Source organism: Neoarius graeffei, chromosome 3, assembly GCF_027579695.1.
Source record: "Neoarius graeffei isolate fNeoGra1 chromosome 3, fNeoGra1.pri, whole genome shotgun sequence".
Classification (NCBI taxonomy): Eukaryota; Metazoa; Chordata; class Actinopteri; order Siluriformes; family Ariidae; genus Neoarius; species Neoarius graeffei.
In genome coordinates, this window is record NC_083571.1 from 103673930 (window position 1) to 103689959 (window position 16030).

Below are 16030 nucleotides of genomic sequence, written 5' to 3' on the forward strand. Positions count from 1 at the left end.
CATGCCGGCTTGTGTAAAGTTGTGTCACAACTTTATTCATCACACACTTGTGAAATTTCCTCTCTGCAGTTAACCCGTCTGAAGCAGTGAACACACACATGTGCGCGCGCACACATACCCAGAGCAGTGGGCAGCCATGCTAACAGCACCCGGGGAGCAGTTTGGAGTTAGGTGCCTCGCTCAAGGCCGTCGCATATTAACCTAACCTGCATGTCTTTGGACTGTGGGGGAAACTGGAGCACCCGGAGGAAACCCACACAGACACGGGGAGAACATGCAAACTCCGCACAGAAAGGCCCTCGCCGGCCACTGAGTTCGAACCCAGAACCTTCTTGCTGTGAGGCAACAGCGCTAACCACTACACCACCATGCTGCCCAATGCTACCGTATACAAAGACATTCCAAACAATTGCGCTTCCAACTTTGAGGCAACAGTTGGATAAGAGCCATATATGGGTGTTATGGTCAGGTGTCCACAAACTTTTGTCTATATAGTGTATGACACTGTTATTCACGTCAAATGCCAATTTACAGTTCACAAACTGTAGGCTGAAACAAACTTCAGAAAACGACTTCATTTTAACTGTTATGAACCAATTCAACAGGCCCAGGAGGCAGATATGGCGTAGGTAGTAATGCTACGCCTTCTTCGCTTGCATTCTTTTCTGGGGTTTTCTGTTCATTTTTGCTTCTTGTATCAGTTTCAGAGTGTGGTTACAAACTCGCCCCTTTTTTCACGTCTCTCGTATGATTTTTGAAAGAATAATCAAATAGCCATTCATGTTTTTGTTTTAATTCTGTTACTCACACAAAAAAAGTGACGAAAGGCGCATGTGCCCACTAATTCTTTCCACTCAGGAGGATGATTTTGAAACACCACTATCTGTCTACTGCCGGGCGTATGAAATGCATTTGTTCTGCAACGAATGCAATTCAGTCTGCTAAGGCAGGCATGAGACGTATCTCCATTGGTGATAAGTATGAATCATCATATAAATACATGGAACTGAAACACTGTAAAGTTTATTACGCCTGCTAGATGAATAAAATAGTTAAGCTAGCTGGTTTATAACAGAAGAGTGCTATTACTTCACCACTGGAAAAAGTTTAAACTCCCGGATCAGTCATTCAGGCCAAGTTTACATTAGACCGTATCTGTCTCGTTTTCTTCGCGGATGCACTGTCCGTTTACATTAAACCACCTGGAAACGGGAATCCGCCAGGGTCCACGTATTCAATCCAGATCGTGTCAGCTCCGGTGCTGTGTAAACATTGAGATACGCGGATACACTGCTGAGCTCCAGCTGCCGTCGTCATTGGACAATGTCACTGTGACATCCACCTTCCTGATTCGCTGGCGTTGGTCATGTGACGCAACTGCTGAAAACCGGCGCGGACTTCCGCCTTGTATCACCTTTCATTAAAGAGTATAAAAGTATGAAAATACTGCAAATACTGATGCAAATACTGCCCATTGTGTAGTTATGATTGTCTTTAGGCTTGCCATCCTTCCACTTGCAAGTGGTAAGTGATATGCGCTGGGATCACACACACAGCGGCTCAGTCCCGAATCACTGCTCGTGCACTTCACTCGCGTGCTCTGTGAGCTGCGCAGGGCCGGAGTGCGCACCCTCCAGAGGGCACTCGCTGTTCAGGGCGGAGTGATTTGGAGCGCAGGATGCCTGCGGAGCCGAGCGTATCCGTGTATTGGTGTTGCTGTGTGCACGCAAATCGTTTTAAAGACGTTAATGTGGTGATCCGCTGATACGGTCTAATGTAAACATGGGCTCAGAGTGGAGGTAGAGGCTCAAGTCACTTTATTTCTATAGCGCATTTACATTACCGTTCAAAAGTTTGGGGTCACCCAGACAATTTTGTGTTTTCCATGAAAAGTCACACTTTTATTTCCCACCATAAGTTGTAAAATGAATAGAAAATATAGTCAAGACATTTTTCTGGCCATTTTGAGCATTTAATCGACCCCACAAATGTGATGCTCCAGAAACTCAATCTGCTCAAAGGAAGGTCAGTTTTATAGCTTCTCTAAAGAGCTCAACTGTTTTCAGCTGTGCTAACATGATTGTACAAGGGTTTTCTAATCATCCATTAGCCTTCTGAGGCAATGAGCAAACACATTGGACCATTAGAACACTGGAGTGAGAGTTGCTGGAAATGGGCCTCTATACACCTATGGAGATATTGCACCAAAAACCAGACATCTGCAGCTAGAATAGTCATTTACCACATTAGCAATGTATAGAGTGATTTCTGATTAGTTTAAAGTGATCTTCATTGAAAAGAACAGTGCTTTTCTTTCAAAAATAAGGACATTTCAAAGTGACCCCAAACTTTTGAACGGTAGTGTAAAAACAACAGGAGTTGAGCCAAAGCGCTTAACAGTCGAGGCAAATGCAATTCGATACATCAGGCACGAAGGAGAGAAGTAACAAGGCAAGACAAAAGACATAAAACCAAATTGAATCATGAAAATCAAACATAAGATTGGAAAATCAAAAGAGGATATAAAACCAATAAAATCATAGTTAATTTGCAGTGTGAAAAAAAAAAAGCGTAGCTAAATAAGAAACGGATTATACACAGTTACGATTAAGAGTGAACTTAAAAAAAAAAAAAAACATGGAGCAACCTCAGACTGTATTAAAAGCGAGAGAAAAAAGGTGAGTCTTTAAGTTTGACTTAAAATCATCAATGGCTCATTCTACAAGCAGTGAGCTAGGACTTAAGCTGGGAGATTGTCTAGCGCATAAAGGATTGCAGGAATGTGTTGCCCCCCCCTCCCCTTTTTTTTTTTTTAATAAAGTAATGTTTTGAAAGAAAGCATAAGCTAGCCCTAGCCAGTGTTGTAGATGAGTCACTAAACTTCGAGTCCGAGTCCAGTCTCGAGTCCCCAGTGTTCAAGTCCAAGTCATTAAAGAAAATTTCGAGGTGAGTCTGAGAACAAGACTCCAGTCGCACCATTTGACGGCGGCTGTTTCAGCGCCATTAACATTAGTTTGTTCCTGAACATGACGCATGAACAGGTGAACGCACGTTCTCTTTATCAGGGAGTGTGAAGTATTCTGTCAGAGATGGTTGGGAGACGGATGTAAGTGCTGAAGGTGTGTTCATTAATACAAGTGAAGACGGTAAACAACCCAGAATGGCAGGCGAAATTGTAAAACCGTGAAACGGCCAATAGGTCGAGCGAGGCACAAACAGGCTATCGTAGACTCGGCAGAATCCAAGATGAGAAACAGGAAATCGAACAAGGAAATAAGGCTCGGTAATGTGTCAGCAGGGCTCGAAATTTATTTAGTTTTTTTCACCAGCCAGCCGGACTAGTTACTTTCCACAGTAACTCGCCAAACAGAAAGTCAACTCGCCAAAATTTGTTCATGTATGAATTTTACTTCTGTCAAAAATAACACAAAAGAGAGTAGTTACCATTTGTTCATGACTAATGTGCATTTATTTCAAGACCCGAGTATTTTGATACTGTTGTTAAATACATAAATGAGAACAACACAGAGCACCATAATATAATATCAACAAGTAATAATATATTAGAAAACTTGGCAACTTGGTGTATGAGTATTGAAAACAAATATACTTACTATCATGACTACAGGGAGTGCAGAATTATTAGGCAAATGAGTATGTTGACCACATTACCCTCTCTATGCATGTTGGCCTACTCCAAGCTGCATAGGCTTGAAAGCCTCCTACCAATTAAGCATACCAGGTGATGTGCATCTCTGTAATGAAAAGGGGTGTGGTCTAATGACATCAACACCCTATATCAGGTGTGCAAAATTATTAGGCAACTTCCTTTCCTTTGGCAAAATGGGTCAGAAGAGGGATTTGACGGACTCAGAAAAGTCAAAAATAGTGACATGTATTGCAAAGGGATGGAGCACTCTTAAAATTGCCCAGCTTTTGAAGCGTGACCATCGAACAATCAAGCGCTTCATTCAAAATAGTCAACAGGGTCGCAAGAAGCGCGTTGAAAAAAAAAGGCGCAAACTAACTGCCCGTGAACTGAGGAAAGTCAAGCGTGAAGCTGCCAAGATGCCACTCGCCACCAGTTTTGCCATATTTCAGAGCTGCAACATCACTGGAGTGTCAAAAAGCACAAGGTGTGCAATACTCAGGGACACAGCCAAGGTAACAAAGGCTGAAAAACGACCACCACTGAACAAGACACACAAGATGAAACGTCAAGACTGGACCAAGAAGTATCACAAGACTGATTTTTCTAAGGTCTTATGGACAGATGAAATGAGAGTGAGTCTTGATGGGCCAGATGGATGGGCTCGTGGCTCGTCAGCAAAGGGCAGAGAGCTCCAGTCCGACTCAGACGCCAGCAAGGTGGAGGTGGGGTACTGGTATGGGCTGGTATCATCAAAGATGAGCTTGTGGGACCTTTTCGGGTTGAGGATGGCGTCAAGCTCAACTCCCAGTCCTATTGTCAGTTTTTGGAAGACACCTTCTTCAAGCAGTGGTACAGGAAGAAGTCAGCATCCTTCAAGAAAAACATGATTTTCATGCAGGACAATGCTCCATCACACGCATCCAAGTACTCCACAGCATGGCTGGCCAGAAAGGGTCTAAAGCAGGGGTGTCAAACCTGATCCATAAAGGGCCTTGTGGCTGCAGGTTTTCATTCCAGCCATGCAGCAGCACCCTGATTTGGCTTATTCAATCAACTGACACACCCACCCTTTAATCAAGGGTGGGTGTGGCTGCAAGTATTTGACTGTGTGAAGACAGTTCAGTTGATTGAATGAGCCAAGTCAGGTGTGCTGCTGCATGGCTGGAATGAAAACCTGCAGCCACAAGGCCCTTTATGGATCAGGTTTGACACCCCTGGTCTAAAGGAAGAAAGATTAATGACGTGGCCTCCTTGTTCACCTGATCTGAACCCCATAGAAAACCTGTGGTCCCTCATCAAATGTGAGATCTACAAGGAGGGGAAACAGTACACATCTCTGAACAGTGTCTGGGAGGCTGTGGTTGCTGCTGCACGCAATGTTGATCGCAAACAGATCAAAACACTGACCGAATCCATGGATGGCAGGCTTTTGAGTGTCCTTGTAAAGAAAGGCGGCTATATTAGTCACTGATTTGTTTTTTTTTTTGTTTTGTTTTTGAATGCCAGCAATGTATATTAGTGAATGTTGAGTTGTTATATTGGTTTCCCTGGTGAAAATAAATGAGTGAAATGGGTATATGTTTGTTTTTTGTTAAGTTGCCTAATAATTATGCACAGTTATAGTCACCTGCACACACAGATATCCTCCTAAGATAGCTAAAACTAAGAAAGCCCTACTCCAACTTCCAAAAATACTCAGCTTTGATATTTGAGTCTTTTGGGTTCATCAAGAACATAGTTGTTTTTCAATAATAAAACTAATCCTCAAAAATACAACTTGCCTAATAATTCTGCACTCCCTGTATAGCACCCAAAATATGTCCAACATGCTTTCTGTATTTAACCATTTATGAGAGAGAAAGCATTAGGAGCTTTATATTGACTAGGAATCAACTTGAAAAAAATTAATTATTCCATAAAAATCGTATCGCAGCCAAGGCCTACCCTGCTCCCACGTTTGCTTATAAGTCCTTTGTCGTTTCTCCTCTTCAGACCGAGGTCGCTTTGTCCCCGTCTCTGGCGGTTTCTGTACACTTTTCAGAAAATTCCACATCGCAGTGTAGCTTTGGCAGATGTAAACAACAACAACAAAAAAACACGTGTTTAAATGGGTGATAATGTGGCCACATCTATTGGATTTGATAACATGATGTGGCAGCAGGGGCGTGGCCAAGCGTCGGTCTGTGAATGGAGGGCGGAGTCAGGGAAGGCAAGTGGTGGAATCATTGCACCTGATGGGGATTAACCTGTGTTTGTGTGTCTTCCCCAGTGACCGCGCCCTTTAAGGGTGTTTTCACACCTGGTCCCCTTTAAAGGAACCAGACTCAGTCCTCTTTAAGTGGACCAAAAAGTGGACCAACAGAAAAAGAACTCAGTTCTTTTTGTGTTCACACTGTGAATTTATTACAAAGAGGACTGGGTTCTCTTTCTGGTCCAGTTAAGCTTTGATGGGGCCTCAGTCCTCTTTCTGTTCACACCAGGTCCTCTAGAGCCCTCAGACCCCCAGTGCATGGAATTCTGGGTAATTTTCTCTTGAATCAAAATGTCTGCTGCCATGCTTGCCCTGCTGTGTTCTTTGATCAAAATAGTGCGGATTAAGGAAAATAAATTTATTCCAGCGGCTGTGGTAAGTTCCAAAAGGAAGTTGAGTTTCCCTGCTACAGTCACGTGACCAACTACGGCAAACGAAGAAGGTTAAACTACAGTGAAAAAGGCGAAGTGAACCCGGTGCGCTTTTTGTTCACAATGCGCGGATTAGGCGAACCGTACCGTTGATTTTTAGTGAACCGTACTGAGACCACCTCCTGAGGTGGTCTCAGTTCGGGTCGCTTTAAAGGGGTCTGGGTACGGTTGGAGTGTTCACATGTGCGCAAAAAATGCTGAGTCATCGATCTGAGTTCAGTTAGATGGCTGAAAGGGACCAAGTGTGAAAACATCCTGAGAGGAGAGCAGAGAAAGGGAGCTCCCTCTCCCCAACCAGAACACTTTGTGAGTGTGTGCGCGCACGCGTGCGTGTGGCTAGGAAGTGATAAAAGGCTGAAAAGCTAGCAATAAATAGTTCACTGAGAACTCAGTTCTGGCCTGCCGTACTTCTGTGCTCCACCCACCTGGTCCAATACTATACGTGATTACCGCGATATTCAATGAGATGCGTTATATGCATGCGTGGCAGTGAAAAAAATCGACAGCCTGACTCGTACATGATATGATTCGGAATTCTTCGGTAGTTTCTGTCCTGCCGATAAACACATCGATTAACACAGACACGGCACGTGCTTAATATGTGGCGGCTTTATGGCCCTTTTCCACTACCCTTTTTCAGCTCGCTTCAGCTCACTTCAGCCCGACACGGCTCGCGTTTCGACTACCAAAAAACAGCACGACTTGGCTCGCTTCAGCCCTGCTTAGCCCCTAAAACTCGCACCGTTTTGGAGTGGGGCTGAAGTGAGCCAAAGCGAGCCGAGTGAGGCTGGGGGCGTGAGCAGACACTCCCCTGTGCACTGATTGGTGAGGAGGAGTGTCCTCACATGCCCACACACGCCCCGTGAGCAGGCTGGGATCTGTAAACACCGTAAACCCTGAAGAAGAATAATTACGAATTACGAGAATTTCTGAAGCCTTATGCGCCTCGCCTCATCTATACGCTCTTGCCAGTATCTGTTGGCGTTGTCGGTGACAACAAGCCACAGCACCAAGACCAGCAACACTAACGACTCCATGTCCTCCATGTTTATTGTTTAGTATCCGGGTCGTGAGACTACCGCTTAAAAGCTCACTGATGTCACCGTTTGCGCTGCTTAACGACATCACGTGACGTCCACCCACTTTCGCTAACGCCACCCAATGTGTCCACCCACTTCCAGCCAGCACGGTTCAGCGCGGTTGTAGTCGAAATGCAACTCCAACAGCCCCACTCAGCTCGACTCAGCACGGCACAGCTCAGCCGCGTTTGTAGTGGAAAAGCGGCATTAGTTGACTGTGTGTCTGAATCTTCGCTTCATATATATATATATTTATTTTCAACTAGCCAGCCGGGCTGGCTAGTGACAGGAATTACCCGCCAAATGAAAAATTAAGTCGCCTCGGGCGACCGGACCACCGCGAATTTCGAGCCCTGGTCAGCAACACAACTCAATACTTCACAAAGTAAGTGTGTTTTCACGTTTTTTATATCAGTGTGCTGATTGCACCTTAATTCTGTGCAAGTGCGAGTCATTTACGGCACGTGTAAGAGTCCGCCTGGTGCGCATGCTGTCCGGAGCACATCCGAGAGTCTATCTGATGCACGCGCCAAGACGTGCAGGTGTGACACTCTCTTGCATGAAATTAGTACAAAAATTAATGTAGATATATTGCCAAATTATTATGGCATGTTACCAAAAAAAAGAGAGAAAATCCGAGTCCTCGTCTCCATTTTCCGAGTCCGACTGCAGTTAATGCACAAGTCCGAGTCCAAGTCATCAGCGCTCAAGTCCGAGTCGAGTCACGAGTCCTTAAAATTAGGGCACGAGTCAGACTCGAGTTTGAGTCCTGGACTCGAGTACTACAAGCCTGCTTTCAACTGAAACTGAACTAAGTAGGAGAGTAAAACCGTGAGTTTATGTACTACACAAAGTAGTTAATTTTTAAATATTCTATGTACTTATGGCATTCATAGTACTTTAATAATGATACCTGGCTTTTTTTTGTGGAATATCAGATGTATATTCCATTCAGCTAGCATGGTGGTGAACAAGTCGAAGATGAGTAGCTGAATGGAATATATCTGATGTACCATTAAAAAAAAAAAAGCCAGCCAACATTATTAAAGTACGATGAGTGCCATAAGTACATAGAATATTTAAAAACTGACTTGTATTTTAAATAAAATTCGGGCATGAGTCGGACTCGAGTACTACAAGCCTGGCCCTAGCCTTCACAACAGTATTACAACATGTGGATAATTGAATTAATAACTTGTGTGTATGTGTAGGGCATGATCGAGGAGGTCACGCGGCGTTTGGTTCAGCTGGTGCGTGGTGCTCTGTTGCCCAGTAGTCTCTCTGACAATGAGCTGCGTATATACGGAGGCTGGATCACCAAAATTCCCCTCACAGGAGCCTGGCTCACACAGATCATACATACTGTCAGGTGAGAGGACAGAAAGGCTGAGTGATGGTCTTATCCAAAACCAAAGGGGTTCATTTAAAGAGCCTTCTCTCTTTTGTTTCATCTCCATCCTTCAGGCTGAGTCACGAGGCTCTTTCAGCTTTAGAGATTCCTAACGATCTTCTGCAGGTGATTCAAGATTTGCTGCTCGACCTGCGTATGCACTGCCTGCTCATCACTCTGCAGCACACTGCTGAAGGTGGGTCATTGCGAAATAATGAATGTCGCCACAGTTACGGTCATTCAAATGAAGCAGAATAATGCCATCTTGCATGTACAATGTCACAAGGTTCTGTTCCTCCTTACGAAACTGCTTCAACTCAGTGATATTGTTGGGCTTCCTTGCATGAACTGCTCTTTTTAGGCTCTTCCTAAACGTTTCTATTGGGCTAAAAGCTGGACTTTGACTTTCCAGAATGCTTTAAACATATATATATATATTTTTTCCAATACTTACAACCCCGATTCCAAAAAAGTTGGAACAAAGTACAAATTGTAAATAAAAACGGAACGCAATGATGTGGAAGTTTCAAAATTCCATATTTTATTCAGAATAGAACATAGATGACGTATCAAATGTTTAAACTGAGAAAATGTATCATTTAAAGAGAAAAATTAGGTGATTTTAAATTTCATGACAACAGCACATCTCAAAAAAGTTGGGACAAGGCCATGTTTACCACTGTGAGACATCCCCTTTTCTCTTTACAACAGTCTGTAAATGTCTGGGGACTGAGGAGACAAGTTGCTCAAGTTTAGGGATAGGAATGTTAACCCATTCTTGTCTAATGTAGGATTCGAGTTGCTCAACTGTCTCAGGTCTTTTTTGTCGTATCTTCCGTTTTATGATGCGCCAAATGTTTTCTATGGGTGAAAGATCTGGACTGCAGGCTGGCCAGTTCAGTACCCGGACCCTTCTTCTACGCAGCCATGGTGCTGTAATTGATGCAGTATGTGGTTTGGCATTGTCATGTTGGAAAATGCAAGGTCTTCCCTGAAAGAGACGTCGTCTGGACGGGAGCATATGTTGCTCTAGAACCTGGATATACCTTTCAGCATTGATGGTGTCTGATATTTTAAGTTCGTTTCTTAGACAAGGATTTTTTTTTAAGCTTGTTACCTCGTTAACAGTTTCGGCGAGAATCTCCCGCCTTCTTCAGAAACAGTCACCAGATGTCGAGTGGTGACATGCCTTATCAGCTGATGTTGCGTTACGGAGGCGTGAACGCCCCGCCCAATTTGACAGGTAGTTCACGCCTCCTGCTGTCAGGTCGCTCCTCCAGGACGGCGCTCCAGGTGTGCGACAGCGCGTATGCTCCCTCATCCCGGTTCATCGTCCTCTGCGCCCGCTTACGTATCTCCACTGCCTCTAAAATCCAACGCTGGAATCTATTTTCTTCAGCGCGAATGACTCTGGCCTCTTCCCAATTCATATTGTGATTTTGCCGTTTGCAGTGGTCTGAAATGGCTGATTTTAGGTTTTCTTGGTTTGCTTTTTCTTTTTCGGATCTTGTGAGTCTTTTTGTTGTTTCTTTTTCACACACTATTTGGTGTTCTTTCCTTCGAGTATGGAAGCATCTGCCCGTTTCATAAAAATAAGTTATGGACAAGATTGTGCCAAAGAGGTACGCTACCTGGAAAAGCTAGGAAAAAAATTGGCGCGACAAAGAAACCATCTCCGCTTCAATCTCCGCTGCCGAGACGAAGGCATCGTCCCAGCAAGCCTCTACATTAAAAATCCAATTCCAACAAGAAACGCGGAAAGGACCATCGAAAGAGCGCGAATGACTCTGGTAAGAGAAAGAATCAGATGCACGACTAACAAAATCAACAATTTAAACACAAATAGCACAAAGAAAACAAGATTTCAAACGCCGGTTCAAACTCAGCAGTGAAATGGAAAAAAATATGGAAGAACATCTGAATGCAATACAAGAACAAGAGTTTTCAAAAACAAAAACATGCCATATTAAAAAACTGAACAGACTTATCAATAAGAAACAAAATAAATGCAAGGACAAGCAAACAAACGAAAAATGGATTTGCAACCTGTCTAAACACACACTAACAACAGCAGAACGCACCATACTCTCACGGGGACTAAACTATGCCATCACACCAAATAAAATCCCGCATGAAGAATTCATATTAGCCACGGAACTGGCGTGCAATATGATACAGGACCAAGGACAGAAGGCCGCATTAAGGAACGAAATAGCAGGCATCCTCACCTCAGCTAAACCGCCACCCAGAAACATAACCAAACAGGAAATGGAAGCCATCCGAACACTTACAAAGAACAAGAAAATAACAATATTACCGGCTGATAAAGGGAGGACCACGGTTATCCTGGACACTAATCAATATGAAAAACAAATGAATGAAATGCTCACGGACCCAAATACATATGAAGTATTAAAAAAAGACCCGACGGAGGAAAAGAAAAAAAGACTAAAGCTATTACTCAAACCGTTACTGGACGACAACAAAATCGATAAACAAACATACAACCACTTCATCCCCACAGCAGACATCACCCCCCGGATATACGGCACACCGAAAATTCATAAACCCGGAGCACCACTAAGACCCATAGTAGACAGTATAGGATCAGTTACCTACAACCTTTCCCAAGACACTGGCAGACATCATCAAACCACTCCTCGGACTTGCGGAATACCACTGCAAAAACTCAAAACAACTGGCGAAAGAATTAAAGGAAATCAAGATAAAAAAGGATAAAATGTTTGTATCACATGACGTCATATCCCTCTTTACAAAAACACCGGTCACAAACACACTCAACATAGTAGAAAACCGGTTAAAAGCAGACAGAACCCTGAAAAAACGCACAAAACTTACAGCACAGGACATAACAAAACTATTACATTTCATTTCCACGTCCACATATTTCCAATTTAGAGGCATAATCTATAGACAAAAAGAGGGATTTGCAATGGGGGACCCGCTATCTGCCACTCTATGTAACTTTTTTATGGAGGATCTGGAAACCCGAGCCATAGAAACAGCACCGGACGACTGCAAACCCATTTTCTGGAAACGATATGTTGATGACATTCTCGAAATAACCAAAACAGGCCACACACAACAACTCACGGATCATTTAAACTCCATAGACAAGACAGGCAACATCAAATTCACACACGAAGAGGAAACGGACAAGACAATAGCTTTTTTGGACTTAAAAATACACCACACAGAAGAAGGGAACATTAGAATCACAACATACAGAAAACCTACACATACCGACCAATATCTTCTCTGGACATCTGAACATCCCATCGCACACAAAATGTCAGTAATCAGAACACTATACAACCGAGCACAGAGCATCACGGAGGAGAAAGACAGACAGCAGGAGGACCAACACATCCAACAGGCATTAAAAAACTGCCAATATCCACCGTGGGCAATTCGGAAAGGGAAATTACAGACACAAATAAAGGAAAAAAACAAACAAACAAGAAAAAACACAGAAAAAACAAACCGGGGCTTTGTCACACTACCATACATAAAAGGAGTTACAGAACGCATCCAACGATCCATGAGGAAATACCACATCAACACCCCGGTCAAACCATACAAGAACCTCCGACAGCTGCTAGTTCACCCCAAAGATAAAATACAACTGGACAATAAATGCAACGTCATCTATGAAATCCCTTGCCGGTCATGCAGTAAAGTCTATATTGGTGAAACGGGCAGATGCTTCCATACTCGAAGGAAAGAACACCAAATAGAGTGTGAAAAAGAAACAACAAAAAGACTCACAAGATCCGAAAAAGAAAAAGCAAACCAAGAAAACCTAAAATCAGCCATTTCAGACCACTGCAAACGGCAAAATCACAATATGAATTGGGAAGAGGCCAGAGTCATTCGCGCTGAAGAAAATAGATTCCAGCGTTGGATTTTGGAGGCAGTGGAAATACGTAAGCGGGCGCAGAGGACAATGAACCGGGATGAGGGAGCGTACGCGCTGTCGCACACATGGAGCGCCGTCCTGGAGGAGCGACCTGACAGCAGGAGGCGTGAACTACCTGTCAAATTGGGTGGGGCGTTCACGCCTCCGTAACGCAACATCAGCTGATAAGGCACGTCACCACTCGACATCTGGTGACTGTTTCTGAAGAAGGCGGGAGATTCTCGCCGAAACTGTTAACGAGGTAACAAGCTTAAAAAAAATCCTTGTCTAAGAAACGAACTTAAAATATCTGTAATAGTTAGACATAATGAACATCCACTACATATTGATGGTGTCTTTCCAGATGTGTAAGCTGCCCATGCCACACGCACTAATGCAACCCCATACCATCAGAGATGCAGGCTTCTGAACTGAGCGCTGATAACAACTTGGGTCGTCCTTCTCCTCTTTAGTCCGAATGACACGGCGTCCCTGATTTCCATAAAGAACTTCAAATTTTGATTCGTCTGACCACAGAACAGTTTTCCACTTTGCCACAGTCCATTTTAAATGAGCCTTGGCCCAGAGAAGACGTCTGCGCTTCTGGATCATGTTTAGATACGGCTTCTTCTTTGAAGTATAGAGTTTTAGCTGGCAACGGCGGATGGCACGGTGAATTGTGTTCACAGATAATGTTCTCTGGAAATATTCCTGAGCCCATTTTGTGATTTCCAATACAGAAGCATGCCTGTATGTGATGCAGTGCCGTCTAAGGGCCCGAAGATCACGGGCACCCAGTATGGTTTTCCGGCCTTGACCCTTACGCACAGAGATTCTTCCAGATTCTCTGAATCTTTTGATGATATTATGCACTGTAGATGATGATATGTTCAAACTCTTTGCAATTTTACACTGTCGAACTCCTTTCTGATATTGCTCCACTATTTGTCGGCGCAGAATTAGGGGGATTGGTGATCCTCTTCCCATCTTTACTTCTGAGAGCCGCTGCCACTCCAAGATGCTCTTTTTATACCCAGTCATGTTAATGACCTATTGCCAATTGACCTAATGAGTTGCAATTTGTTCCTCCAGCTGTTCCTTTTTTGTACCTTTAACTTTTCCAGCCTCTTATTGCCCCTGTCCCAACTTTTTTGAGATGTGTTGCTGTCATGAAATTTCAAATGAGCCAATATTTGGCATGAAATTTCAAAATGTCTCACTTTCGACATTTGATATGTTGTCTGTTCTATTGTGAATACAATATCAGTTTTTGAGATTTGTAAATTATTGCATTCCGTTTTTATTTACAATTTGTACTTTGTCCCAACTTTTTTGGAATCGGGGTTGTACATGTAAGTAATGTTTTTCAATTGTTCTAACATTACCTTAGAAAAAAATTGATTATGTTTAGGTTACCTTGAGAGTGAGTAGATTACTCGTCAGAAAGTTACAAGTAATTACTATTAGCTACCGAGCTGTTGACATATTCTACTTTAGTTAGCTATTTTTATTGTAGTTGGCTTAGCTAACTACATAGTTAATAAATAAATAAATAAATAACTGGCCCCATTCACTGCTAAAGTAATTACTTGAAACAAATTATTATTATTATAGTATTAAGACATTTAATTTTAAATCACACTTGGATGACCCATGTGTAGTAATATAAAAAGTATTTTTGTTCATAAAGTAGGAAAGAAAAAATTAAATTAATGATTTGTGGTAATTAAAAACAAGATATTTAAAGAATACTTGGAATATTCAATCATAAAATAAATTGATTTCAAAAGATAGAGCAAAGAAAAACTCAGTCAGCATGAAATAACCTGGAAAATGAATGCGGGTCATTTTTGACCCATGTTGTGCATTAGAAGGGGTGTGCATATGTTTTGCATCAAAGGGTTAAAAATATATATTTTTATATCATTTTGTTTATTTATTTTGGTTCTTTGTCCAGTTTAGATGAAGGTTTGATCACAAAGAAAATTGTAAAGGGTTCACACACTTTAAAAGTGCAACTTTATTACCAGAGCATCACCCGTTGAGCAGGTAGCACTAGAAAAGCTGAAAGTGTGAAAGCACATGAAATGCTTCCAAATGCGTTCATCCCGATAATCAAAAGAGTTCAACGTGATCATCCTAGTAAGTGCAAAATGTAGAGTGTTTGAGTTGCACAGTCGATCCAATATCAACTGGTCAATTTAAAAGTTCTTTTGAAATAAATTACACATTTTAGATCATTTCCAGATAATTCCTTGCATGTTTCCATAAGCACCAGTAGCGTAACGCAAACTTTCATTCTTGTTCATAAATTTTATCAGATTTTTGAGGCTGATCTCGACATGACTCAATGAATCAAGCATCGTCTGTTTTTTCATTTTGAGACATCTTGCTCTGACTCTGTAACAGAGAAACAATACTTTTATTCGGTTATTACCACCACTGATATCAACATCGGGTTATTTTTTCCCCCCCCCACTTGGACCTCTACACATTTTTGACCGATTCTGGTCAAGGAGACGGCTTTAGAGGATGGGAAACGGATATTAAAAATAGTTCAGGAATTTCACAAATTCCATGAGAACTTTTTGCAAGCGTACAGCCAACATGTGCGTTTATTTATTTATTTATTTATTTATTTATTAAATTAAAGCACAAATTTTTTATTTTTCTCGTACATTCAAAACTATCGTTGTACCCTACAATCCTATAGAGCTTAAAGACCAGCAGGGGATGGTAGAGAGCAGCACTGTTTGTTATAGAGCAGCAAATACAAAATACACTCTTTGGCATCTGGCTTTCCTCGTCTTGGCCCAATATTACAGCCATGCCTTATTACTGTATTCAGGTTGCATAAATCAATTATCACTGTACTATATAAGCCACTTTTCTGTAAAGTGGTCACTACTATACAGTCAGACACGAGACTCCATGGCGAATAGCATACAGTTAGAGATCGTGAAAGAAATCAGATGCAATATGCATCATATGCTGTGTGATGAAAAGGCTGTTGTCTGTTGGATTGAAGTGATTTAAAAAAAAAAAATGAGGAAAATTAAACGTAGTTTCGGACATCGATGCATGTAATCCATGTTCATTTAGCTTCTAGCATGAACTGATATTGTTTAAATAAATTGCGCTTCTGTGCCATCTTCGAGCATGTAATTATGTTTTTTCTTCAGATGTCAAGAGACTTCCAGAGAAGGAAGACTGGATCGTAGATAATGAGGGAATCACATCACTGGTGAAATATTTAATGATGATCAATATTAAATCACAAGTCATAATTAAAAATAAAGTACAAGAAT

At 42.2% G+C, this 16030-nt stretch overlaps 1 protein-coding gene across 2 annotated transcripts in view; it reads left to right on the forward strand.

Annotated features, from left to right (window-relative positions):
- exoc2 (exocyst complex component 2) overlaps positions 1–16030 on the forward strand; it is a 143640-nt gene that overhangs the window by 92658 nt on the left and 34952 nt on the right. For both annotated transcript variants that reach the window (XM_060917805.1, XM_060917806.1), the window contains exons 15-17: positions 8625–8782; positions 8878–8999; positions 15905–15966. In XM_060917805.1, coding sequence (XP_060773788.1) covers positions 8625–8782; positions 8878–8999; positions 15905–15966 — 342 coding nt within the window. The remainder of the gene's footprint in view (positions 1–8624; positions 8783–8877; positions 9000–15904; positions 15967–16030) is intronic.